General features: G+C 36.0%; 1 protein-coding gene across 1 annotated transcript; it reads left to right on the top strand.

Moving 5' to 3' along the window:
• The first annotated feature begins 22858 nt into the window (after window positions 1–22858).
• On the top strand, window positions 22859–25575 carry LOC148832856 (uncharacterized). Its single transcript, XM_088918154.1, has 5 exons — window positions 22859–22905; window positions 23441–23549; window positions 24329–24448; window positions 24943–25021; window positions 25123–25575. The coding sequence occupies exons 1-5, from the start codon at window positions 22859–22861 to the stop codon at window positions 25212–25214; spliced, it is 447 nt and encodes a 148-aa protein (XP_088774280.1). The 3' UTR covers window positions 25215–25575.
• The last annotated feature ends 2070 nt before the right edge of the window (window positions 25576–27645 follow it).

Consider the following 27645-nt stretch of genomic DNA (forward strand, 5'->3'; position numbering starts at 1 on the left):
ATTAAATAGATTGAAACAGGGATCATCTGGGTCACCTTGGTTAATTTAGTTCTGGGTAAATGATTCGATGTCAATCAACAGTTCACAGGCACACAGCATAAAGCAGGAAGCTTTAGGGAGCTCCAGGAGAGGGGAGGACATAGGAAGGAGAAAAGCTGAGAAATGAGAGACAGGAAGACAAAAGGCCAGAGCTCCTTGTCCAGATCATCCAGAAAGACCAGTACTTGAACCTTATTAAGAGTGCTTGCCATTCTGTTGTTTTTAGGAAACTCTGATTTCCTAAAAGAATCCCTTAGTTAAAAATGGCCTCTCCTAGTTTTTGGGTGCATTTTTAGAATAGGGAGATAGGTTTCCCATTCACTTTGTAGCATCTCAGATTACACAGAGAGATTTAACTGCAGGTCTTTTCTGATTGGGAGGCAGCTTTATCTTATTTTGGCCTTTGTAAGCATTATATAAGTATACTTGAAAGCAGTATACTTCCAAACAGTATACTTGGAAGCAGTCCAGGTATTTTCTGGGTGTTCAGGATGTAGACCTCTGGGACGGCGTTTTTGTAAGTTTGTAAATAGTGTAACGTGTGTGGTGTATGTGTATGTTGTATGGTGTTTAGTGTGTCATTGTCACTGTTAATAAATATTAGTTTAACCCAGTGTGCCTGAATTATTACTCTTTTCACCTAAGATGTGCCAGAGTACAAAGAACGTACAGTAGGTATCTCTATTTATACCAACAACTATTTATACCAACAACTGAAGCACATAAAGCATATTAAGGACACCATTCCAAACAAACTGGACCCGTACCAATTTGCCTACCGGCCCAACGGATCCACAGATGACACAATCTCCATTGCCATACACACTGCCCTATCCAATCTGGATAAAAAGAACACATACACAAGACTACTATTCATCGACTTCATCATTCCAGAGAAACTAGTCACGAAACTCGGTGCACTGGGTCTCGATACCACCCACTGCAACTGGATTTGGGACTTTCTGACAGGCAGACCTCAGGCTGTCAGGTTTGGAAACCACACTTCTGGCACACTAACTCTGAACACTGAGGTCCCCCAGGGGTGTGTGCTTAGTCCATTACTCTACTCCCTCTACGCCCATGACTGTAAGGCCAAACACAACACCATCTCTCTCATCAAGTTTGCCGATGACACCACAGTTGTAGGTCTGATCACAGACAATGATGAGAGGGCCCACAGGGAGGAGGTCAATCTTCTTACAACGTGGTGTGAAGACAACAACCTCACCCTCAACGTCAGCAAAACCAAGGAAACTGCAAAATGGACATGCCCCTATCCACATCAACGGGACTGAAGTGGAAAGGGTCAGTAACTTCAAATTCCTTGGCGTCCATATCACCGGGGACCTCACATGGTCTCTCAACGCCACCTGTCTGATCAAGAAAGCGCAACAGTGCCTGTACTTCCTAAGACAGTTGAAGAAGGCTAAGATATGTCCCCAGATCCTCACTAACTTTTACAGATGCATTACAGAAAGCACACTGACAGGTTGCATCACAGTGTGGTATGGCAACTGCAGTATTGCTGACTGCAAAGCCCTACAGCAGGTGGTGAAAACCTCCCAGTCCATCACTGGGGTTGCCCTCCCATCCATACAGGACATTTATGACAGACGGTGCTTGAGGAAAGCTCTAAGCATCATCAAAGACCCCACACACCCCAGCTACAGACTGTATGACCCTCTACAATCTGGAAAACGGTACCGGAGTATTCAGGCCCGGACTACCAGACTCAGAGACAGTTTTTACCCCCGCACTATCAAACTATTAAACTCCCAGCCTCTCTCACCTACAATCTGAACCTCACAGCGCCTTCTTTCATACCAAAAACTCAAACACACATTGAAATCTACCTCTACCTCACATGCAAAAAGCTCAGTCCCCATAATTTTCTATCCTTTATTTTATTCTGTGAAATTTTGCACATCTAATGTTGTTTTGCACATTACCTGTTACCTTTTGTTGTTTTGCACACTGCCTGTTGTTGTTTTGCACATTGCCTGTTGTTGTTTTGCACACTGCCTGTTGTCTCTGTCTTTCTTTTATTATACAATTGTATTGTTGTTGTTCTTTGTACTACTTATCATCTGAGAGCTAACTAAATAGCATGTTGTTATACCATATGCCTGTATATGAGTATAATGACAATAAACTTGAACAACTCAGGTATATTCTTAGCAAAAATCTTTACAATTTGGTGCTTATGATTCTTTATTTTACTTACTGATTAATCTGCTCAGATATTTCTTATATTTTCATAACCTCTATGTGTAGCAGTATAATACACATGTACTCAAAAATCAAAAGGCACTTTCTGTGCAATCCATTTGGGCACCTTTGAAGCTACAGCTTTAAAACTAAATTTACCATAGAGAACACAAATGGCTAAATTCGTTGTTAAGTCCAGGTCAAGCAGGCAACTCTTTGCGATGTCATGAAAAGAAAATAGAAAACAGCGGTCTACTAATAAAGATGAAACTGTGAATTTGTGAAATGACACATTCACATTTGCACCAGACAGCTATTATTCTATTTAAATGTGAAATATACACAGCATGAAAAAAAGAATCTAGAATGCTAACTTAATCTTGAGTTAATTGTACTTAATAATGTCTGGGGGGCATGTAGAAATTATTACCTTCTTTCTTAAAAAAAATATTATTCACAAATTTCTCAAAATCACATCTACACTTAACTGTCAGTGACATTTCAAATTTAATTATTCATCTATCCAGTAGAAGTTAAAAATTTCCTAATTTAGGATATAGTGACTGATACTCACATCTGCAAGTGTATACAGTATATCCAAGTAGAAAGAATGAAGGTTCACTCTACAAATTACCTAACTCTTATCCATGAGGAGATATTCTACAGCTCCAGCTCCTCTTACATTACTGTAGTGATGATTCATCCTTACAATCCAATGCTCTCTTTTAATCTATTCTTCATCTCTTTTAATCCCATAGAAATATTGCAATCAGTCATAAAAACATATCTAATACAGATCTTAAACAAAATTCTAATACAAAGGATCACGTAAACCGTGAAGATTATTTTCTGTTTTTCTATCAAGCACTGATATTATCCTCTCACTGCTTTCTCTTTTCATAGGTTGCTTTTTTATGGACAAAAATGGTAGGAATAGCACCTGTTTTGAGCACAAGTTTTAGCTCAGTATCTGAAATATATATATATATTTATCTATCTCATATTACAAACTTTTAGGCTACATAAAGTCCAAACTCCAAAGCAGAGAAAATTTCAATACATATAACCTATCCCAAACTGACAATATTTGTCAAAACCAATCTATTTCTGTTGCATAAAGCCCATGCTTTAGACCAAGTGAATTTTGATACTGTATCAATTTATATGTAATGTTATGAAACTGACACATAACAAGGCAACATTTAGTAGACATTTTATCTAGACTAGCAATTTGAATTAGTGCAATTGAATGGAATCCAACATATTGACTTTGAGACAGTTTTGTTAACTCTGCATGAAGATCACACTGGAACATTTGTACAGTGAGATGATTATTTGTTTTGTGTACAACCACTATGTTCTGTACAACCAAATACATGACAGTAAAGTGTCGTTTAAAATATATACTTGAGTTAAGAAAGCCAAAAAATAATTAACTTGTTTTGTAGACCAAACAACTTTGCTTACAGGTACTAGTGAGGAGGAAGAGCAATTTTCACTTCCCGCACACTCTCACTCTCACCTGTGGCGCGACCAGCAGTTTGCAACAATGTGGCAACCATACAGTACTTTCATAAAGTTCATGATTAACTTAGCGCTTAATTTGAAACTTGTAAAATGTTGCTATAGTGTCAATGAATTTATTTTGTTACAGAGATTTCATACCCGGTTTGCGAAATTGGGAATGCAGTTCCCCTTTAAGTGATGCTGTGCAGGCTTATTGTGTAGTTCTACAGTTCCAGTCAAACCTCAAGCACTGACTCGGCTCTCACCTGATGATAGGCCCAGTTCAGCAGTTTATACCTGTAGGACTGTCTCATTGGGTAGCAGAGGCTGTACACTGCATGCAGCACAGCGCAGAAACAGCAGAGGAGGCCCAGCTGCTTTCGCATTGACAACCAGATTGCCAGCCAGCTTGGAAATGGGCTGTACTTGGTGCCTGGAGCAAAAAAAACTCTTATTATACAGTCCACTATAAAGCAGATGATAAAGCTGATTTATTTGTTAACCTGCAAAGTCCTGTATGAAAGTATGAAAAACCAAACCTAACCTAGCTGTTCATTTATGTAAAAACAAAGACGGAAAAATGTAAAAAAATCATATTATCACACTATAAAAACTTTATTGTTGTTATGTTTTGTTGAATGAGTAAGAAATGTGACTTTTTAAAATAAAAAAAATATTAAGACAAAGATAAAGGACACTGTAGTAACTTTTAGGAATGTTAATTTAACATTATATTAATGATCTGTTTAAAGTTTGACACCTAAAGATGCAGCCATTCAGAATGCATGGTAAAACCCCATACCACGCGAAATTATCTACAGTTTAACGCGTTATACCACTCTACGTGATTGGCTGGGCAAAATGACCGACAGGCGGCACTTGTGGTGCATTGGTTGTCAGTGAAACAATTGCTTCATTTAATCTCGTTACTGTGCATGTTTTAATCCGCTTAATATTGAATATTAATATGGAATTTTACAACTAAAGGGAAATTTTAGTAGATGAGCATAAAAAGAAGAGGAGCATAACATGTCTGAAAATCATAAACAATTAATTAGAAACATAAACATATTACGTAAACTGTATATGGCTGGTATTGGTAGTTTAAATAAAAAATACACACCAGTATTCCCCTTTTTTCATAAACATTTTAAGCATCAAAGTCTTTCATTCGGTTGCATACTGTGGTTATTTTTGGAAAAGTTTTTATGTGCTCCTTCTGACTATATTAAGTTTATATACTTCATCCAAAGTTATAATGTTTTAACCTTTTCAATGAATACATGCGATCATTATCTCAGTAAAAGAAACGCATACTTTTTAGAATTTGATTAATAGGGAATATAATATGGAATCGCATATCTAAAGAAATGAATAACAATATAATTATATTCATATAGCTCAAATGATCACATTAGAGAAGAAAGAGAAGAAAAAAGAGAAGAAAAACACAACTTCTACTGTGGAGCCTTCTGCGGGTCACCTGTACTTGTGCCTTTGCAGCCCATACATGCTGGGTTACCTGCAGAAGGCTTCACAGCCGAAATGTTGCATTTCTTTTCTTCTCTTTTCAGCATGGAATAAACCTTTACTTGTTCCTTTGCTTTATGGATTACTCAGTGGCTTTCCCTACCTTTTACAATTCTCAGTTTTTTTTAAACATTCTTACCTCGATGCAACTGGAAGACTGCAGTCAGAAAGCCAGGCAGATACACCAAGGCTAGGAGGGTGATTGCCACCCCAGGTAGAACTTTATTCATGACCAGAATGGGAATTTTATAGAACTCGTTCTTGCTCTGAGACACAAAGGGGTGGATGACGTCCCTCAGGAAGGTGTATAGGAAAAACACTGTTGAAAACATGGCAGCTAGCTTCAGTGGCAGATGCCACAGTGGAAAAAGCTGAAGGTCCAACTTGTTAACACCAGGAGGGCTTTCGAAGTCCTCAAAAGCAAATGAGAAGGGATGGTGAAGTGGAAAGTGATTGGTAAGCAGACCAGTATCCGGAATATCAGAGGCCTTTAAAAGAAAAATTGACACAAACAATAAAGGAAATAATATTATTATTATAAGTAAATAGTATATATAAAAGAAAATGTTGTGACAACATTTAAGCATTAAGTATTTAAACCTGTTGAGGCGATTAATTTAGGTGCACAAAATTACCATATCAAGCCACACAGTCAGTTTAGTGGCATCGATATGCAATAATCATGAGTTATATGATTTGAGAATAAATATATTCACCATTGTAAGGTACCTTGGCTAGGTAGTGAATCTCAAGAAATGATTCAACAATGAAGACCAAGGGGGTCCAAAACAACTCAGGGATAAATTGTACAAAGACACAGATCAAGAGAAAGGTATAAAAGTATTTCAATATCCCTTACTACTTAATCTCTTTGAGAATGGTTAAGTCAATCATTAAGAAATGGAAGGTACCCAGTAACTGAATAGATCAGGCTGTGCCTCCAAACTGAGTAGCCAGGCAAGGAGGAAGCATGTCTGGGAGGCCAGAGAAAGGCCAACAGTGACTTTAAAAAAGATTTACAGAATTCAGTGAGTGAAAAGGGTGAAAATGTCCATGGGTCACTCCACAAAGGAGACTTCTGTGTAACTGACACATCTCACATCCTGCACAGGGTTTACAACAAAGCACTTAAGTGATCGCAGACACGTGGCAAAAGGTCAGACAAGACAAACTAGAACTTTTGGTCTAAACTGCAAAGTGCTACATCTGACGCTAACCCAGTATAGTGGGCACCATTCCTACCTTCGACTTACCCAAAAAGACTTCAGGCTATAATTAACAAAGGTATAACAAAGTTACTACAACCAAAGATTGAGCTCATGGGTCTTAATACTGTATGTATGCAATCAGAATATGATCGCTTCTTTAATTTTTGCTGACATTTAATCTAACCTTCATAAAATGTTTTAAAAATGTATACACATCATTTGTAAATTCCACAAATTGGAGCACCCCAGGAAGGGTCTAGATGCTTTTGGAAGTCACTTTAAACCAGAGTGGATTCAGAAAAGATGAAAGAAGCACAAATTACTACGATTGTGAAGTAATCAGTTTATTTGGGTCCAAGCATCTGTTTCTGTGGTGCTCTTGGTTTTAAAAGTGACTGGACACCCAGTAGTGAGGCAATTCAAGAAAAATATGAAATCATCAAAGCAATAGCTATCCAACAGGTGAGTAGGACCCCATGGGGTCTCAGACACATGAGATCACCAATAACAAGCATAGACCCTTTCATTCTCAGACTATCATTGTTGAAAATCAATATAACACAAGTTTCAGTATTTCCACTTTGACACAGCTGATGAATCTATTTACCTGTGGTTCTGCTTTTAACATGTTTATTATTTCTGTATATTTATACAATCAATCATATATAGTATATGTATAATATATTCTAATTTGTTTGGGGGCCCAATTTGGTGATCATTATCACAAGATAGAAAAGTTACCAGTAAGAGGAGGCAGGTCATTCCATCTCACTCCAACTGTTTGTCTTGCTCAGAAAGGGTCATCCAGCCAGAACACAAGAACAGTTACAAAAAAGCCTGTGTAGCCTATTTGACAGTTAGTAGCTGACCTAAGAATGTCATACAGCTGTTTATTGAAAAAAAGCTGGGGTACCCTCAACAACTGTGAAAGGGGTGAGAAACATAATCAATTGAACCAAAATCTGAACCCCAATTTAAGGACCAAATTAAAGGGGACTGATTTCCTATTGGTGACATTTACTGTATACATGTACTGTACCTACTGTATAATATTCTTCAAGAATACTTTATGATATAACAAATTTTATACAAATATAAAAGGCAAGGAGTTCAAATCATACAAAGTTCGTTCCCCTTTTCAGTCTCTCTTTTCACAGTTAATAACTCTTATTTGAATAAGTACAGTACCTAGTACTTAATCAAGTGGCATGCTAGTAATAACCTATCAAGTGCCACCAAAGGTAAATAAAACACAAGTAATTTACTGCAAAGCTCAACCTTAGACAGGGATTCAGAGCAGCATTCTTATAATAATCAAATGACAAAACAAAAACATTATCTAAAGATGTTCACTTTACCCTTTGTTCCTCAAGGTTTTGGATTTCTGGATTGTGTTCAGACATCTCATTGCCAGTGCCATCCTGTACCGTGACTGAGCTCAGTTCTTCACCCAGTCTTTCCATTGCGTTACAGTGCAGCTCCAAGACAACTGACCAGTAGAACAGAGAGCAAGACAAAATAACAATGATACATGACACACATCTCTCTTTGGAAACTAAAGCTAAAAATGCAAATATCGTTTGTACAGTATGTCAGTTTTAAACTCAAGCCAACCCTCAATAGTTTGGGCAAACCCCAATTAAAGATGCAGATGATGTATGATTTGAATTGGTGAACGTTTAGTGCTATTACTCAACTGGCTAAGGAAAAATGACAACCTATATATTAGGACAAGGCTACCAGAACCCCCCACCTTTCAAAGACGGATCACCCAGGGAGCAGCTGCAAGGCCAAAGTAGGCCAACATCTGTCACAACGTAGTGACAAAGTTGAATTTTGTGTTATTTGTCAAATGAGGTTAATTTTATATAGAGTTAGGACTTGGTGAGGACTAAGTGAAGGTGAAATATGTCTAAATGTGTTAAACCATAAAGTTTTAAGGGGAGTGTTCTTACTTTTTTGAGGTCTAACCTGCTCTCAAACCAATAATCAATAATCCCTGCCATTATCATCCATTAAACTGTATTTGTATTTGCTTAACATAAAGTAATGTACAGTTCTGGGTTAAGACATTAACCAATTTGCTTTAAAATTCTAGATAAATCACTCACTGAAGTGACATTACATGATTTTCTATGCAGTTCTTCTGTAGTGTATGTGTTTGAATTTCATTATTAGGTCAAGTGAATGAAAAAGTACATTACAATAAATGTACAATATTTCATCTGTTCTTTTTTAAATGAGATGGATTACAAATGTAATAATCACCTTTTAAACGTATTAAATAAAATTAAGAATTTTTAAGGCTGCTGTTAGTATTGAAGGCATTATTAAAACTAAATTAATTGTAGCAGTTTTTATATCATTAACAGAATAAACTGCATAGGGTAAAGTCGGGCATTGTGGAACATCTTAGCTTTGTTAGGATTTTCTATTTTAATATGAGCCTTCATTGAAAACCTAACTGATTTCTGCTATAGAATGCACTTAATACAGAGAAATAGTTGTCATTGGTGATATGATCTCAGACTACAGTAGGTGTGGCTGGATTTACAAGGAAGTCTGAATTACTTGACTACAATTCAATTAAAGTGACATAAAAAATCTTACTGTATAATGTTAAGGCTTTAGTTCCGAATGTATAAAGCTATGTGTCTCATAGTTATAATGTTATATAGTTATGCTTAAATAATCAAGCACTGTTCAAAATGAAATAATTTCGAGATAGCCTTTTTACATAAAACTGACATATTTGTAGTGTCTTTAATATGTACCTCATCTACACACATTATGAAAGAAAGGTATGGCAAACACAGAAAATGTCCCCTTTAATTATAAATTTACATCAAATGATTTACTAATCATTTATCAATCTGAGATTTTATTTGTATTTTATTTCCACACTTCATAATTTACAGAAAATATCAGTATAAACCATAAGTTTATGCCATACTTTACCCATCATTTGACATCTTGGAAAACTAAAAGCAAACAGAAACACCTAAAATGATAATTAATCAGTAACGTCTTTAATTTTGTGATTATTCTGATAGTATTTTAATTAAATGATGCTCCACTTTATCTGGTGAATTAAATTATCTGAATGTTGAGACCACTACTTTTTTAAAACGGGATGCCTGTCGTCTCTTAATTACTACACGACATACTGTATACGAACAAGTAATAGGTTTATTCCATGCTGAAAAAAAGAAGAAAGAGAACACAACGTTTCGGCCGTGGAGCCTTCTTCAGGTGTGTACTGTATACTGTATACGTTTACACTGACATGCAGCAGTGCATTATATTTTAATCAGTGACACAGTACGGAAGGACTGGAAGCGTTTATCACACGTATACCTTATCTGAACTCACCAAAGCAATTGTTGCGTTCAATGTTATCCTTTCTACCTATCTAAAACAATATAGCGTTTAGATTTAATATTTATTCAGCTACAGTCGGATAAATGCAAACATTTTTAGAATTGTAAAAAAATTACTTTTCTCACACAAAAGAGATGTGAACAGAATCACTGTAACAGTATGACTTACGTTCGAGTACTTTAAATCAGTATTTGTTCTCTACTAAACTCCCAGACTGCGTTCAACGTGCGGAGACTCATGAAGTGCAGGAAATGTGGACATCAGATATCAATGCTTCCAAAAGATCATGAGATGAAACCTGCTATGATCCACAACGTCTAACACTGTACTTTCACTAAAGGAAAAATGACCAATATTACCGTCAGTACCGCCCAGGTTTTCGTACGAGGCACCTCCTAAGCAAACCCAGCAAGGCCCATTGCGATGTTTAGTACGGTACAGGACGGTGTGCGCTCAGTCGGGTGAGAGGAGGGATCATCCGCCTTCCAGCTCCTTCTCCCAGGAGCGCCTCCCAGTCCCAGGACACGTCCTGCGGTGAGGAGCATTACTTGGCTGTCTGCTTGGTTAGTGGGATGACTCATGTGACTGACTGCATGAGTGCAGTGTGGACATAGTGGCGCTGGAAACGTCCTTAGCTGGACATTGATGATAATATGTAATATGTTTAAATTATGTCTTAATGGCTAATAAAATACTTTTTATTAGAATTTAGAGAACGTTACTGAAAAGATACTCTAAGTTAATGAAGAATGTCAATACGTAAGATGGCTGAAAATAATATTTTGTAGCGCATAGTCGGTTAAGTTTTAGGAACTGATTATCTGTTTTGTGCATACAGTATCTATTCTAATGTATAACAACAAATGTTGCTTCTTAATCTGTTTCCCAACATATAACTTTAAAGGTTTAGGTAATAGCTATATTAACAAGTGGAAGATTTAGTTTTAGTTAAATTAACTGATCAAATCTGATTACTAGCTCATGTCAGACGTGCTAAAACGAAACGTGATGCAAAATGTGTTAGATGCTATTTCTTTGATGGCGGCACTTATATTACGGTAGAATTGTTTCTATGTATACAGTACATCCCATTACGAACTATTTAAATAATTGACTTAAAAATACATTGAAAGGTTAGGTGCATTTTGAACCGGAAAAAGAAGAAACAAAACGGGAAAAAGACATAACTGAGATGGGTAGCTTGTTCCATACTCCTACAACCTATTGTGCAAATAAATGCCTTACTTCTAAACACAGGGCATTTCTTTACACAAAATGTGGGAATATGGAAATAGCCACTTTGTTTTTGAAGCTGATTCCGTGATTTCTTTTAAAAAACATAAAACGATTAAGTATTAACAATTAAAAGTGCTCTCATTTGTAACCATTCTTATATTCTAATGTTCTTTCAAAAAGGCATACGTGAGTGTGTGAGCATTCAAGACAATCAGTACTAGGGAAATACTGTCGTCTAGTCCAACGTACCAGAATGATGCACTTTTTTTTGTTTTATGCCAGAAATGTCCATTAGAAGGCGCTGAATTACTATGAATTCGCAGGTCTCCCGTTTGAGTGGTCGCAAGCAAGCGAATATTGTAATATAAATCACGTGCTATACCAAAGCACAACTGTAGTTTTGCTAACAATTAAACTGTTCCGCTATTTTTGCCAAAGATAGAAATGTACTTTTTTACTGACAGAGAATAACAAGTCACGTGTTTTAATATATTTTAATGCAGGTTGGAACTTTCCACAAACAAAATTTCGGTTGGGTATAATGCAAGACTGAAATTAATTTGATTGTATCTTATTTTATTTTTTATTGTTCATAAGCAACGAAAAATTTTAAAGTTTCACGGAACAGAATACACACAGTGACAGAGAAGATTGTTTCAGAGGGTACTCATAATAATTTTGTGGCACAAAAGATGCTTCATGCAGGTCTAGACACAGAGTTGAATAAGAGAGAAAACTATAATAGACATGCAATGGTAATATGCCACCCTAACTAGGCCAGTGTAGGGTGCAACTCATGGCATGGGGGCAACGCCTATTTATAAACCCTCCTGGGGTTGGTGCAGAGGATGGAGTCTTTTTTTTTTTCATCTGAGCTTTTTTTTCTTTTTTCTTTCTTTTCTCTTTTCCTTTTCTTCTCTACGATTCATCCAGAACCGAAGTCTCTGTCCCATGGGTCCTGGCCTGGCAACAGATGTACAGTACAACTTCTTGTATGAAAAGTTGGAGAATTTCATATTTTTGGGCAGTTCCATTTTTTAAAAAAGAATAAAACATAAAAACTGCCCATCTTTTATTTCTTCTTGTGTGTTCTGCATTTTTGTAAAGCTTTACAGATTTTGGTTTGGTTTCTAAGTTTGAGTTACTTTGTGACAATATTACATTTGTCTCAAGTCATTAAATTACAACTGGATGATTTAATTGAACTTTAGATTCTAATAGAACATTTGTGTGCATTTTATACAGCTTAGATTTACTAGGCTGTTTTTAAGACCCCTGGTCCCTGGTCACAAACAGCCATACTGTATATTACTTTTATGACATATATTACTTTTGATCTCTGTGAGCTCACTGAAACTGTGGCACTGCCTTTTGTTTGTGAGGTTAGCTTCATAAGCAATAATTGACGCACTGGGAATGGGTGAGATCATTCTCAATGGCAGAAAAAGGAAGGAAAATTAGAGGAGGCACAGCAGCACAATGGTTAGCATTGCTGCCTTGCAGTGCTGGGGCCCTGAGTTTAGTTCCCAGAGAGCTATCTGTATGGAGTTTGTATTTTCTCCCACAGTCCAATGATATATTGCTGGGTTAATTGGCTTCGGGGAAAACTGTCCCTGGTGTGAGTCTGTGTGTGACCTGTGACCAGTACAAACGTTCCCCGAATTGGATAACATGGTTAGAAAATGGGTGGAAGGAAAAATAATGAAAACTGAAAAACATAGACAGAGGTAAGCAGCACTTTTTAAACAGTATAATGAAAATGAAAAACAGTTACCAGTATTTTTTTATTCAGTTGTATTATTGTTTGACTTGAATATCTGACTTATAGTATGTGCTGCTTTTAATGACAATCCCAACCTTACCTGCTCTTTTTTCACAGCAAAAACTACAGCAATAGCAGCACCAATCAGAATCCTCTAACTTGGTAACCCAGAGCCCTGCGCAGAAAAGAAAAAAAAGATAAACAGCAGATAAGTGTGGCTTACTTACATTACATTACTGTCACTTACATTTCCTTTTGTTATTGAAATACACCTCAAAACTGGGTGAAAAAGACCAGGGGAGATTCAGAAGTGGCAGTCTATCATATCTCATCTTGCTCACAGCACTGTTCTGGACAGGCAGTCAAGTGCCTCCTTTTATGTTTTCATTTGGGCTATAGCCAATGAAGGAAATGAAATGAACACTGAAAGTGTTCCAAATCCACTTGTTTTATTTTAAAATTGAAATACAGTTATAAATAAGTATACATGAACACATTTTTATTAAGAAATTCGTGTCCTATTGTAGAAGTGTCTTAAGTGCAGCGGGCCTTCTGTGGGATTCTTTAAAAAGAAATCCATATCCTAGAGACATTCAGCACTTGCACTAATTGTAGTACAGACAGCTAGCACCAGGGACAAAACCATACAGAAATGAGAATTAAGAATTGGTTAGTTTTTTTTTAATTACCTCTTAGGTGATAGTTCACTAGGGTCACTTACTACTATTTATTACTTGAAACGAAAAGACGACAGTCATTTAAGACAGACACCTTCTTAAACAACACCAATTGTTTCATCATGTCCTGCAACTGAATTTCCCTGGCAGAGGCCCAAAAAGCCAGACATGAGAGTCTGGGTCCTGCAGGATTTATTGGTATCTTACATTCATCAACATCCAAAGGCCTGGGTAAGATAACATGTGGGACAATATCTGGACAAAGATATCTTGATATCTTGACAAGAATTGCTCAGTTGGACTGGCAGGGCAAGGTTATTCACATTTTGTCTAAATCAATTTTTTCATTTGCACAGTCTTATGCAATGTTGTCGTAAAAAGACCCTGCACATTCACCTGTAAACACTGTTGCTTTGCATAGTCAAATAGCAATGGGTAATAAAGTACAGATCAAGAAAGGTTAAGGACAAAACTGCATTTCAAACATAACTTCCTCTTCACTGAGAGGGCTTCTTTTTGTTAAAATGATGTTATGATGTTAAAACTTGATTCGCAAAATTATTTTGGGTGAAAGTTGCTACCTGCAGTAGCTCATTCTTAGACTTAGAAATATTCTTTTGTATTTATGTCATTATACATTCTGAATGTGTAATTCTTAATTTCAGATACTTTTGATAGTAATATTTAATAAACTAATGCATGATAAACAACAAGAAAAACACAAGTTAGTTCGAGGTGTACTGTATGTATTACTCTTCCTCCAGATTCCTTAAAATAAATATATTGTACAGTGCATTGAAAAAGTAGTCAGCCCCTTTTCGATTTTTCACATTTAAGAATCTCAAACTCTGGAATTGTTCTTTTAGAATTGGAATTTTTATTTGTGAGTCACACATTCATCTTCACAGATTTCACCCAAAAAAGAAAGATAATAGTAAACCATAAATTAGTTAAAAATAAAAACACTGAAATATCAACATTGAATAAATATTCATCCCCCTTGGTTAATACTTGCCTATTCCTCCTTGCAAAATTGCTCAGGCTGAGAGGAGTTAGGTGGAGAGCAGTACAGTAGTTTACTTCATATTAAGCCACTTTAGTGTTGCTCTTGCAGTGTGCTTTGGATCATTGACCTGTTTAAAGACAAACTTCCTCCCCAGTTTGAGCTTTTTGGGTAGCTGTTTTTTTTGTCTAGGATTTGTCTGTAATGTGCACCAATCATCTTTCCTGACAAGACTGCCAGTCCCCGCCACTTAAATGTATCCCCATAACCACTGCTACCACCTGCTTGGTGTGCAGTGTTTGTTTTGTACCTTACATGCTGCTTAGCATTCAGACCAAAAAGTCTCATTAGACCACAAGACTTCCTGCCACGTCTCTGCAGTACCTTCTAGATGGTGTTTTGCAAACTCTTTGCGGGCAAGCATATGTTAGTTTTTTTCCGCCACAGCTTCTTCCTTGCAACTCTGAACACCTTGGAGATTGTTGACCCATGTACAGTACATTCATTTCCACCACTGACTTCTGCGCTGTGCTCTGTAGCTCGTTTAATGTCACAGTTGGGCTTGGAGTAGCTTTTCTGATAAGTGCCCTTCTTTGTGGCAACTAAGCTTAGAGAGGTGGCCTGATCTAGGCAGTGTGGCAGTGGTTTCATGGCAATGGTCTTGTACCCTTCCCCATATTTGTGCCTCTCTATAATCATATCTCTAACTTCTTTGGGATGCTCTTTCATCTTCATTTTGAGTCTTTTTCTTTTTGGAAAGTCTCTACCATGCTGTTGGACCTCACTAAGAGAGAGGCATTTATATTTACAAAAGAATGGACAACATGTGATCCACTCATTTCTTACATAGGTGGAGTCAATCAACAAATTAATAATAATTGCTTACACTTATATAGCACTTTTCTGGACACGCCACTCAAAGCGCTTTACAGGTAATGGGGACTCCCCTCCACCACCACCAATGTGCAGCATCCACCTGGATGATGTTGCTTGACTTTTTGAGGTAATGTATTGATTGCACTTGTACAAATTTGAGCTTGCAATTACAAGGGGTATGAATACTTTTAAAACCATTTCTGTTTTTCATTTTTAGTAAATCGTGGAAAGGTTTTGGAAAATTTATTTTGTTTTGACATAGTACTCAGTACTTTGTGGATCAGTGACAAAATATCTTACTTTAATTTATTTCAAATTCAGAATCTGTGGCAAAATATGTGAAAACTGTGTTGGGAGCTGAATACCTTTTCAAGGCACTGTACAGATGTAGAAATAGCTCCCAAACATATTTCTGATTTTCATAATTGTGTGCATGTTTAATTGAAATATACTGTCTTGAGGGATCAGGAACAGTTTAATGCATTAAACAGAAGCAATGGCAAGCTGGTGATAATGTAAGAGTGTTCCATTCAATTACAGATTTCTGCCTTGCCTTGAAATTTCTAACCCCAAATTTCCATTTCTTTAGCATCAGCTTCATATCTACCCATATTTCGTTGGACATACCTACCACTTAAGGTTCAAATAAAAAAGAAGGATAAGAGACAAGCTTGGAAAAAAAAGAAACAAAATCAAGAGCCAATGACAATTGGCTACAGTAGGTGTACAATTGCTACAGTATTTTAAAACTGGCTGACAAATTCACTCTGTGTAAAAGTTAAGTTCAACAATAGTATTGTAGCTTGTTATCTATAGTATAGAATAAATAGTTATGTATACGGTCATATAAATATAGCCGTTGCTTATCCACTTTTTAAAACTGGTGGGAGCAGTGTGCCATTAAGACTTAAACTATGAAGTAAATTATCATCCTATGTTTAATGGCTGTGTTTCTGGTACTTTATTGTTAAGAAGATCTAATTAAATTAGCTTAACAGAATACTACACAAATGCTAAGCACAAAAACTGTTTTAAAAGACTCACTGATGCAACCACCCAAATGTCTGTCTACCATCTGAATTACATTCTTCCATTAATTTTCTAACCACTTCATCCAGTTCTGGGTTGCAGGCAAGCCAGAGCTTATTCCAGTAAGCAATGGACGTAAGGCGGGAAACACCCTCAACAGGATGCAGATCCATCGTAGAGCTCACACAGACACAAACACACACTGTACACGTACACATTTACGCTAGAGACAATTTTCCCAGAAGAACATTTTACTGAGAAAAGATTTGGTACAGAAGATAACCCTAACCCATCTGTAAAAGACCTGGTGGTGAAGCAGCTGTTCCCTTAGCCTTCATTTTTAATGAAGTTAAATATCATTTACAGTATATAAAAAGATGTCAAAAGTATATATAGCAGAGCTGAGGTGTAGATGTCTTAATGTAATGTCCATAGTCATCCAAGCTAAAGAAGGTTACATCCTCTGAGAATATGGAATTAAATATTGACTATGTTTTAGTGAATTAGTGAAATGTCTAAAACACTTTGAGTCTCATATGTATATAATTTTTTGTCATGCTAAACTGTTTTTTTTCAGAATGTTATCTATATCACATACAGTATATCACCTACAGTACAGTATATGTTTTATGACAACTTGGCAATTTGCATGAAGAGATACAGTAAGTATTTTTTATTTTTTACTTAGTCTTAGTTTCACTTCTTTGCAAAGTGAGTACCTAATTTTGTGTTTAAAAGAAAATCTTAATGATTCCAGGTAAACTTAATTTTCTATAAGAAAAAATCAATATGTATAGTAGTAATGTGTGACAACTGCTTATAGTGTATGTTGGCAGCTCAAGAGTACTGGCAAGTTCTGGGTTTTTAATGAAGTTGTCTTCTTTTTAATAAGATTTCATAGAAGGGCCCTATTTACACTCTATAGAGTAGACATTGGAAAAATTCCTGTGAGATCCCTGAGTAGGGGTGCCAAAAACTGTCAGCTCTCTTCCTACACCTCTAGCTCCTGTGGCCCAGTGTCATAAATATAATCTGACCTGCATGAAAGTTTACTACGTCTGCTGCTCAGATATTTTGTTTTATTTTGCAGTGCAAGAGGTGTCTGAGACATTATTAAAGAAGACAAATAAACAAGTTTGGATATGTTTTGAATAGATGTAACACATAATATTACTACTGGAGATTGGAGCTGCGTGTTTATGAGCTCTGTAGCCAGACCAGTGCTGGAGCACAGCAGATCCCACTGGGATGACAGTGAGCCCAGAGCATTGGCAGCCCTACTTATGGCTCAACAACTCTGAAACAGTGCCAGGACAGTGTTATGCCACGCCCCCAGAGGAATCGGCATTCCAGCACAGTTCCCAATTAGCCCTTTTCCCCAGCCTATTGAATGCTGCCTCACACTCTTCCCGGTGCTCAGTATTAGGGTTTTCCTGGCTAGAGCTGCTCCCAGTCTCATTGATATTTACTACTTGGTTTTTGGCTTCCTGACTCTGGTTTGTTCTCCGTCTACGTCTCCTGGTTTTGGTTTTGGTACTTTTGCTCTCGTTCTGGTTTTGACTCTCGGCTTCCTCACGGTTTACAGCTCCGTTTCTGGTTATTTGTACCTTGTCTCTGGCTAGTTTACCTTCGGCTTTCGGACCTCAGATTGTTCTTTCGACTATGCCTTTTGGAGTTTGCCCTGGTTTTCTGCATAGGGTCCTCACTACTAATTCCCAACAGACAGTTGTTCACACAATATGCCTTCTAAATACCACAGAAAACATCATCCAAACATCAGCTAAGTTGGTGATTTGGACCAATCACTTTCTAAATGAAAAGCATTACAAATTTATAAGAAGAAAGGTATTTAAACATAAAGAAATAAATCACCGTCACACATAAAAGCATATCAGATTGTTGAAAACAATACGTTTAGTTCAAGGAGTACTTAAAAATATAAAGTAAAAAATAGATTAATTTCACTTGGAATCATTAAGAGTTTCATTTCAAGGCAAAATTAGATACTGACTTTACAAAGATGTAAAACTAAGTAAAAAAGTACAAAAAAAGTACTTATCACTCCATGTAAATTGCCAAATTGTCATAAAGCATACAGTATATGTGATATACTATATGTGAAATTGATAGCATTCTATCAATGAGAGAGCAGGGTCTGAGTATTTGGACAGAAGACTGTCACAACCCTGTCATTACTGTTCTGCTTTGGCAAATTAATTGCTTCTCCCTCCCTCTAAAGATCCCACAAGCATTTTAAAATATTTCTTTAAACATTATCAAAACTGATAAGTGAAGTAATTACTATGACCAACAAGCATAGAAATTGAAACTTAAAAAGATTTACAACAATAATAAAAACTACAACAAATTAATTTAATGCATTAGAACACAAACTTGGTATGATTCATGGCTGATTTTTAGTTGTTATTTACAAAAGGCCCTTCAGTTAAAGTTTATAAGCTTACCACAGCATACATGAGTCACATGTGTTCATAACCTCTGCTGTACATTGCAGCCTAGCCATGTTTTTTGTAATCTACAGAAGAACTCAGTATATCACATCACTTTTAATAACCACTTATTCTCAGTCACAGTCACAGTGGCCTGGAGTCCATCACAGGAAGCACTGGGTGCTAAGAGGATATACCCATAAGCCCCATAGATTAGCAATCAAAGCTGCCACAAATTTAGAATTGTGTTGTCATGTTTTCCTCTGTTCAGTCCTAATCACTTCCCATAACAGATTTATGCTGATTTATCCCGTCATTTCTTGCTCTTCCGTCAGGTTAATCTCACATTGTTTCAAGTGAGGGTCCACTCAGCAATTTTTATATTCTTAGTATTCTTTTTTTAATGGTGTTTTTTCTGATGGTGTAACCAGGGCTATCATCCTGAAAATTGAGTTCTTCAAGCCACATTATCATAAAACATGTGATATACAGTATGTGATACAGATAGCATTCTGAAAATTAACATAGCTGAGCATGACAAAAAATGAGACGTTAATATTTTTAATGTGACCGTGCAAAATGACCATGTATTTTAAAATTTCAAGTGATTTTGTTTAAGATTTATCTGAAATATGTGTGTATCAACTAATCGTTAAAATTATCCATCCTTTTACTAAACTGTTTTATCAAACATAGGGTCACAGGGGAGCCAGAGACTATCCCGGAAAACACTGGGCGGGATACACCCGAGACAGGGCCCGATCGGTTTTCTAAGGGGAGTACTTTAATGAAATGTTAATTATGACAGCCCTAACTCCTTACTTGCCACTTTTACTATAGGCAGTAATATAATTCGACAACGTTTCGCTCGTATTTAATTTTAATAATATCAAATAAAACTAAAAAACAAAACATACTGTACTATAAGGGAATAAACACTTTAACCAACATCATCAGCTGTTTTCGTACACAGAACTTTTGAAGGTGAGTTGATGAAGCAAAAAACAGCTGAAAGCGGCCTTTATTCGGAGTCCCCTAGAGGGCACTATGACTGTGCTAACAGGAGCCCACTGCGGATAAACGCTTAAAAAGTTAATTGGTTCGGTGTTGCTTCTTCTCAGCGACACTCATGACCGTCTTGTGATAGCGCGCATGTTCACATTATTACGCTTTAAGTTTTTAACTCTTTTTTTTAAAGTGTCATGTTTCCTAGATCCCACAGGTTCTTTCACATTTGCCTGCACAGGGCCGAGAGCGAGAGAAGGCAGTCCTGGAAGAAAAATGCGTTTTAGTTTGAAAGAGCTTTCCTATGTTTTTACAATTACCCTTGTTTTGAAAACTTTTGATTTCGCTACAGCGGGTCCTCTTCATGCTCAATGCAAAGTGGAATGGTATTATTATTATTATTATTATTATTATTATTATTATTATTGTTGTTGTTGTTGTTGTTGAGTTGCTAATGTACAGTAATTGTTCAATTTAGTAAAGTGTAATGTAAGAAGTGTATCTCAGATCTGTCAACCAGCGAGCCAATGTGTGGTTATGTGAATGACGTTAATATTCATTAATTGTTCCAAGTCACAACTCTAAGTCACAGCCCGTTGGACTAAAAATGTATTTCTTGTAAAAAAAATACTTTCAGATTAAAATGATCAAATATAATGTTAAATAAGTTACAAAGGAACAAGTACATTTTTATTCCATGCTGAAAAGAGAAGAAAAACACAACGTTTCGGTTATGGAACTTCGGGTGTGTTAAATTAGTTTGTTTGCCTTCAATAGACTTTATATTGGAATATGTAATTTTCAATAGCTTACTATTTCTGTTATTTTTAAAATGTACTTTCTGATATATAAAGTAATTTTAATCTAATAGTAATTATAGACATAATAAATCTATACAATCTCATATATATTATTTGATTCTTGAATTAAACATGTTAGCCACGTAACTGGCAAGGAATACATTACATCTTCTGTTTTTGGAAAAAAAAACTGTCTTTAGGTGATACCTTTATCAAAGGAAACATATCTTGAAAACAAGAACTTAAAAAATAGGATAATACAAAAGTTAGTAAGTGGAACAGTTATTTTAGAGCAAACTACAGTACTGCACGTTTCTTAGGTAAACAAATACTACATTTCTGCATTCTTTATTTCTATAGAGTGGTGCTTACAATCTGTAGCGAAATCGGAGATTCCTGTCTATAAGTACTTTCAGAAGAGAAGTTCAGAACTGTATTAAATATTATCAGGTGAATGGAAGGATGTGGTGTACACCTGTGTAAGCAATATAATATGACACAGATGTCTTAGCAGGAGAAGGCTTGAAGTCCATACTGGGCTACAGTGACAACACTTCATGTTTTCATTCAGTGTATGTTAGACTGTTGTATTTTTGCACAAATCCAGCCATATCAAGGTGAGCACCACCTAAGGAATTTCCTGCCAACAATGGAACTCTGTCACCTTAGTGTTTGTTCTGTCATGCACATTGATGCTAATTTTCATTTATCTTCAGAGTCAGTCTGAGTAATTCCAGATCCTCTGTTTGAGAAAGACCAGAGCACATGGTAAAACAGCTCTCTTCTTATACTGGATGGTAACAGTACACTATTGTGACTTTCCAGTATTGTAACAGTATCATTCTGTTGGGTGCCTAATGCTATCTACAGGCTGTTCTCTATTGTATCATCTGTGTATATCATCTGTTCTGTAGTTCCTTTGATGTGACTCCAGCTAACATCACTGTGGTGTGTCCAGGTGTCAGAGGATGTATTTTTTTCAAAATTAACTTTAACTGAAGGGTCTTTTGTAAACAAAAGCTAAAATTCAACCATAAAAGTGTGTTCTAGCTACAAAAATTACATTACAAAAGTAAAACGAGGTTTTAACAAAAAAGCAAGGCAAATTGAGGCAAATGTAATGAATTTTTTTCTTATTGTTGCACATCTTTTTAAGTTTCCATTTTTTGTGTTTATTATTAGTAATTAGTAATTAGTTTACACTTCTTTGATCCTTAAGAATCATCACTTTAGCTAATGTTTAAATTCTTAAAATGCTAGTTTGTTCTCCAGAGGCAGTAGCAATTAATTTTACATAGTATAACAGTAATGGCGGAGTTGTGAATACACTCTGCATCTGTTTTCATTTTGAACAACAAGTAACAGCTCTGGAGCACAGTGTATGCATTTATTTTCATTTATATACTTCATAATGTCTGTGACTACTGAAGGCCACAAGAAAATATTGTACCACTAAGTCCCTCTAGGTGGGACTGTTCTACAGGACAAGAATCCTGATCCCTTTGGAAATTGGTTAAGAAAAAAACAGAAATATAGTGTAGTAACACCAACAAAAATATAAAAAGATCTTGTCTCTATAATAACATGTTATCAATGTTATCATTCCGCTAAATTAATTACAGTGTCTTACAAAATTATTCAGACCCTTCCTACGATATCCCATTCTGTGAAATTACAAAATAATGCATATTTTGTAAACTTTCTGAGGGTAAAATAAGTTACATTAAATGTTACCAGAAACTGAAATATATATTTATAGTGTTTGTAGTTAGTGGAAGCACCTTTGGCAGCAATTACAGCCACAAGTTTTTTTGGGTAAGTCTCCGCTTGTATGTGTAATTCTTGCCCATTTTTTTAGCAGTTTTGCTCAAGCTCCTTCAAATTCCATGGGAGCCACTTATGGACAGCAGTTTTCGTCTTTCTGTAGATTCTTAGTAGGATTTCAGCCTGGACTTTGACTGGGCCACTCAAGAACATTTTTTTCTTATTCTTAAGCCACACATTGAAAGGTGAATTTTAGTCCCATTTTCAGGTCTAAAGCAGGTTTGCATCTAAGAGTTTCCAGTACTTGGCTCCATCTATGTTCCCATAAGTCTCAACAAACCCTGCTGATGAGAACCGCAGCTAAAACCTAATGCTGCCACCACCATGGTAGACAGTAGGAATCATGTTGACAGTTTCATGGACCATGTTGGGTTTGTGTCAGACATGACACTTTTCATTTAGATCAGAAAGTTCAGATTTTGTCCTGTCTGAGCACAAAACCTCCAAACCATATATGGGATTTTCAATGTTTTTTTTTCATACAAGCCCCCTTTGTGGAGTAACCAGGATATTGTTGGTTGATCCATGGACATTTTTTCCCATTCCAGCCAGTGAACTCTATAACTGCCTTCTTCATGCTGAAAGAAATATTAAGTATCTTTGAGATTGTTTTCTACCCTTCTTCTGATCTCAATCCTCCTAAAATGTATGAGAGACATTTATTGAAAGACATTTAGTCTGTACATACAAGTCCATTATGTTTTTGAAGAAAACATCTTGTCATCTGTGACTAATCATGTTTATGGTCACTTTCATCTTCAAAAAATCATTTCAAACTCAACTTTTAGGTCACGGGAACTTGCAAGACAGGCTCATGTTTTTATGTGTGGGGAATGACTTCTCAGCTGAAGCATCTTTGAGCTTTTGAGCTAAACCACTAGATGAGGCATTGCTATCTTGTTTCAGGTTTTTTGGTGTCCCATGCAGAGATGTGTATACGTCTCTGGTCACTCAGATAAAGACCTGGAAGACAGCAGCTGGCTGTGCCCATGGAGGAGAGAAGTGCTTGTATCAGGTGTGTACCCATCCCGGTTCCTCCAAATCCCCAGAACACATTGACTAGGAACTAATCTAACATTTTAAATCTACATATTTCAAAACCTGAGATGAGTAGCTAAAACATTAGATAAAGATTCCTTAGTACTCTTTATAACAATATTATGGTAAATTTTAGCAGTTTTCATAAATACTTCAACAGAAAATTGCAACACCATGATGCATTTGTTTTCCTGCTTAGTTTTGCTTTTCCAGCTCTCAGTGCTTTACAATCTGTTTACTACAATTTGTACTGTATGCTTTACCATGGTATGGTCATAGTAAATATGTTGTAAAATATTTTTTAAAAATGTAAATGGCAGTTCTTTCATTTTTCCATAAAAATATAGCAAAAATTGTACAGCACCCTGGCAGTGCAATGATAAGTAAGGTATATGACCTTAGAAAATCACCTGTCTCACTCATGTCATGTCTCAGCTAGGAGAAGGTTTGTATTCAATATTCAAAATGCTGTCTTTATCTGGAATATATTATTAGCAAGACATAGTAACATAGAGTCATGCAAAATTAGTGTAATGTGACTTCCGGGAAGAACCAAATTATATAAAATAAGCAAACTGGTGTCCTAGAGGATAAATAGCAGCCTTTCCAAAAGACATTGGTCACAGGGCTTTGTAAAAGATTTTATGAAGGAACCTCTGACAAGTTCAAAATGGAACAAAGTCCAAATTTTATGCCATTGTTTCCTTTAAGGTACCAAACCTATACATTGTGAAATCATGTCTTTGTTTGCCACAGCTGGAGTCAGCCAATGTGCACTTCATCAAGGCGAAGCACACCACCCCTGTGAAGAGGTATGTGGATGACCTCAGCTTCAGGTTGGTCCCTTACCAGCTCAATGCTCACTGCCATGTCTCGGTAAGTCTAGCATACCACGTAATCCAAAATCCAATGTGAAGACTATCTTCAAACAGCTCCTTAAAATTGAACAATGATATCGGAGCTGGAACAGTACAACAGTTAAGGTGTTGGCTGTATTAAAAATACTGCAACAGAGCAGAGTGGGAAGGCTGTATTAAAAGTAAGTCATCTTGAAGATAAACTAAAATCCTGCACTGTAAATATATTTTTATTCCTAACCTTAGAAACCTTAACCATAGAATTATGAGTTCTATGAAGAAAGGGATCACTATACCCAACCTGGCTATGTGATGCTAAAACTTTTCAATTCCAGTGTTATACAGTAAATTCTTCCAAATGCAAATAGATACTTTGATGTTCTTTGGATAATAATATATATATATTCTGCAGCCAGTTTCTGATTGCTTATTTTATTAATGCCATGGATTGTGATGTTAAAGATGAATCTTAAAATGCTCATATTTCTGATTTGCTCTTCTAATCATTAACAGGCTCTCTCAGTATCTGAGGCCTGGTACACTGTTATTGATTATGGCACCAACTACTGCAACCTCTTTAATCTTGTGGAGGGTAAGAACGGGGATCTGCTTTTTTAACACCTTTTAATATGTCATACTGTTGATTCTCTGTGCCATTTATTATAACTGCTTACTTTTCTGTTTTGTATGCAGGAAGTGGACTAACCAGTGTCTCAGACTACAAGGAAGTGACCAATGATTTTATCTGCACTCAGCACTCTACTGCTAATTGTACTATTTACTGAGGCTGACTTGAGCTCTCAGCAGCTTAATTACGTCTGTTTATCTTTATTAACGGTTTTATTTTATGGTTGTTATTAACCAACTCTCTGTTTGACACATTAACGACAATGAAAAAATTAACAGCAATGCAAAGTGCTGTTTAATTACCACAAAGTGCTCCCCTCTTTCCATCTATAATGTTGTTTCCACTCCACAAACATCCTCATTCACCTTTTCAGTATTTACTGTATGTAGTTTTAATTTAAACTGACTACTGTTGCTGTTGCTGTTCCGCCTTTAGCACAGAATATTCTCTAACAAAGCCAAAATGTTTCAGCCTCGGTTAAAGTGGTTTTCTTTCACCATTTGGTTTGTAAAAGCAAGCAGGCGGGTTTTGATCAATAATCACTAAATTACTAATAAAGGAATCACCATTTGAAATTGAATTGTAATTTCAATTAATTTTATCACAATATTTGATTCATAGTCATTTGTAATAAAACATGTAAACTGAAAACCACAAGTATTGCTAAATGATGGATTTATTGGATCAAAGTTTCATTTTCCCTTTCTACAAAGAAAGATTATATATGATCTATACAATATAGAAACAAATAATTAAAATGAGTGATGTTAGAATTGCTTGCAGAAGATGCTAAACTAAATAAACCAGAAGTATTTCTAAAATAATATGAATAGAAAAGTTGAATGAAAACGTAAAATTATTGAGAAATACATAAAAAACAGCATATTATTTAAATTGAATCATTTAATTGTAATTATTGCAGCAATGTGGTGAAAGTGTGGTTTCTGCTCCTTAAAGAGAATCTCTTCTGCTCATTGAAACTTTATGTGACTAGGAAAAACCTGTAACAGAGACAAACATTAACTGAGCAGACATTTCTGTTCTGCATTTCTGTACTATTTACTTAAAAACAATAAAAAAACATCCAGGGGAAAGGAATCAACACAATGTTACCTATATTGCAGCAATTCCCCTTGAAGAGATGGGGCTGTTTCACAAAGAGAGATTACTCGGATAAACAGGTAATTTTAATAAACATGGAGACATGTCTGGATTTAAAGTTTCATGAACCAAGAATTGATTGTATCCAGTTAAGTAACTACAGAAACACATCCTCTATTCTTAACCTGCTCCGGGGCAGGTTAAGGGACATGTTTAATATAACAGATGCTCTGGACTGCACAAACATCCTCATTAAAGCCACCACAGGGTCAAACTAGGCTGATTTTTATGTATATTCCCTTGACCCATTGTTATTTTGAGTTTGTTTTTATCTAAAGAGAAACAGATTAAACAATTATTAAACATGAAATCACAAAAACATTGTGGTACTACTGTACCTGTTTCACATAAAAGTCAAATTTCAAATGAACATTTTAATCAATTTGAGTAAATTAGATAATGTTCTTCTTTTTGTGTAATTCAAACCAAACAAATGTAATTACAATAATATATATTTCAGACAAATGTATAAATACCATAGTTGACATGAAGGTAACACAGTTGACATACTGTAAGAGTAACATACTGTAGTTGACAGTAGTAATAACATTTTAAATTGATTAAAATAATTAATATAATTGAATTATAAAATGCACAAAACAATTCTGAGGAAAAACATATTTTCATGTGTTATTAGGCTATGTGATTAAGTAGTTAACTGATCAGAGAAGGAATAGGTAATTCCAAAATAACGCTGATTGGGAAACTACATTGAAAAAACCGACATCCCCAGAAATCCAAGATTCTTTCTTGATTCCTGCAGGTTCCACCCTCTCTTGGTGGTTTACAATACGTATATAGCTTATTGTATATTTGTTCAAGTAGATGTTTTTTTTTGTTTCTAATTTGTCATTAAAAGTTTTCATGGGAAATATACTTAAAATGACCACGTTGAAACTTTCCCAAATTAACCACAGCAAGCGACCAAGTCAAAAAATTCAATAAAAATATTAGTTAAAAAGTTTGAATACTATTGTATTCCTTATTTTTTATTTTCAGCTACCACTACCTGCTGTATATAGTATAAATATATTTATACTCATAAATTAATATCGTTAATAACATTTGTAAACATTAGTAGTTCAGGTGGGCAGCTGCTTCAGCATGCATAGGCTGCAAAGGAACAAGTAATAGGTTTATTCCATACTGAAAAAAAGAAGAAAGAAAACACAACGTTTTGGCCGTGGAGCCTTCTTCAGGTGTGAGAAAGACAAGGCAGTAAGCAAAGGTAATGTAGCTGGAGAACAAAGGCTGGGAGAGAGGAGGAGCGAGAGGTGGGAGCAGGGGACAGAAAGAGGCCAATCAAGAGGTGTGAAATCAGAATAGGTGTAGAGAGGTGTGAAATGAAACCTCCAATGGAGGGATCATCCTGTAGGATGGAAAAGTTGTTCTGGGGATGTCCTGGGGATAGGAAGGAAGGATAGGCT

This window comes from Atractosteus spatula, chromosome 6, assembly GCF_055471065.1.
Source record: "Atractosteus spatula isolate fAtrSpa1 chromosome 6, fAtrSpa1.hap1, whole genome shotgun sequence".
Lineage (NCBI taxonomy): Eukaryota > Metazoa > Chordata > Actinopteri > Semionotiformes > Lepisosteidae > Atractosteus > Atractosteus spatula.

Bases quoted from the DNA above. Each gene is read 5' to 3' on its own strand.
- LOC148832856 (XM_088918154.1), top strand. From the start codon at position 22,859: ATGGTAGACAGTAGGAATCATGTTGACAGTTTCATGGACCATGTTGG. The intron at 22,906-23,440 runs GTTTGTGTCAGA...ATCTTGTTTCAG, and splicing joins AGTTTCATGGACCATGTTGG to GTTTTTTGGTGTCCCATGCA. The intron at 23,550-24,328 runs GTGTGTACCCAT...TGTTTGCCACAG, and splicing joins GAGAGAAGTGCTTGTATCAG to CTGGAGTCAGCCAATGTGCA.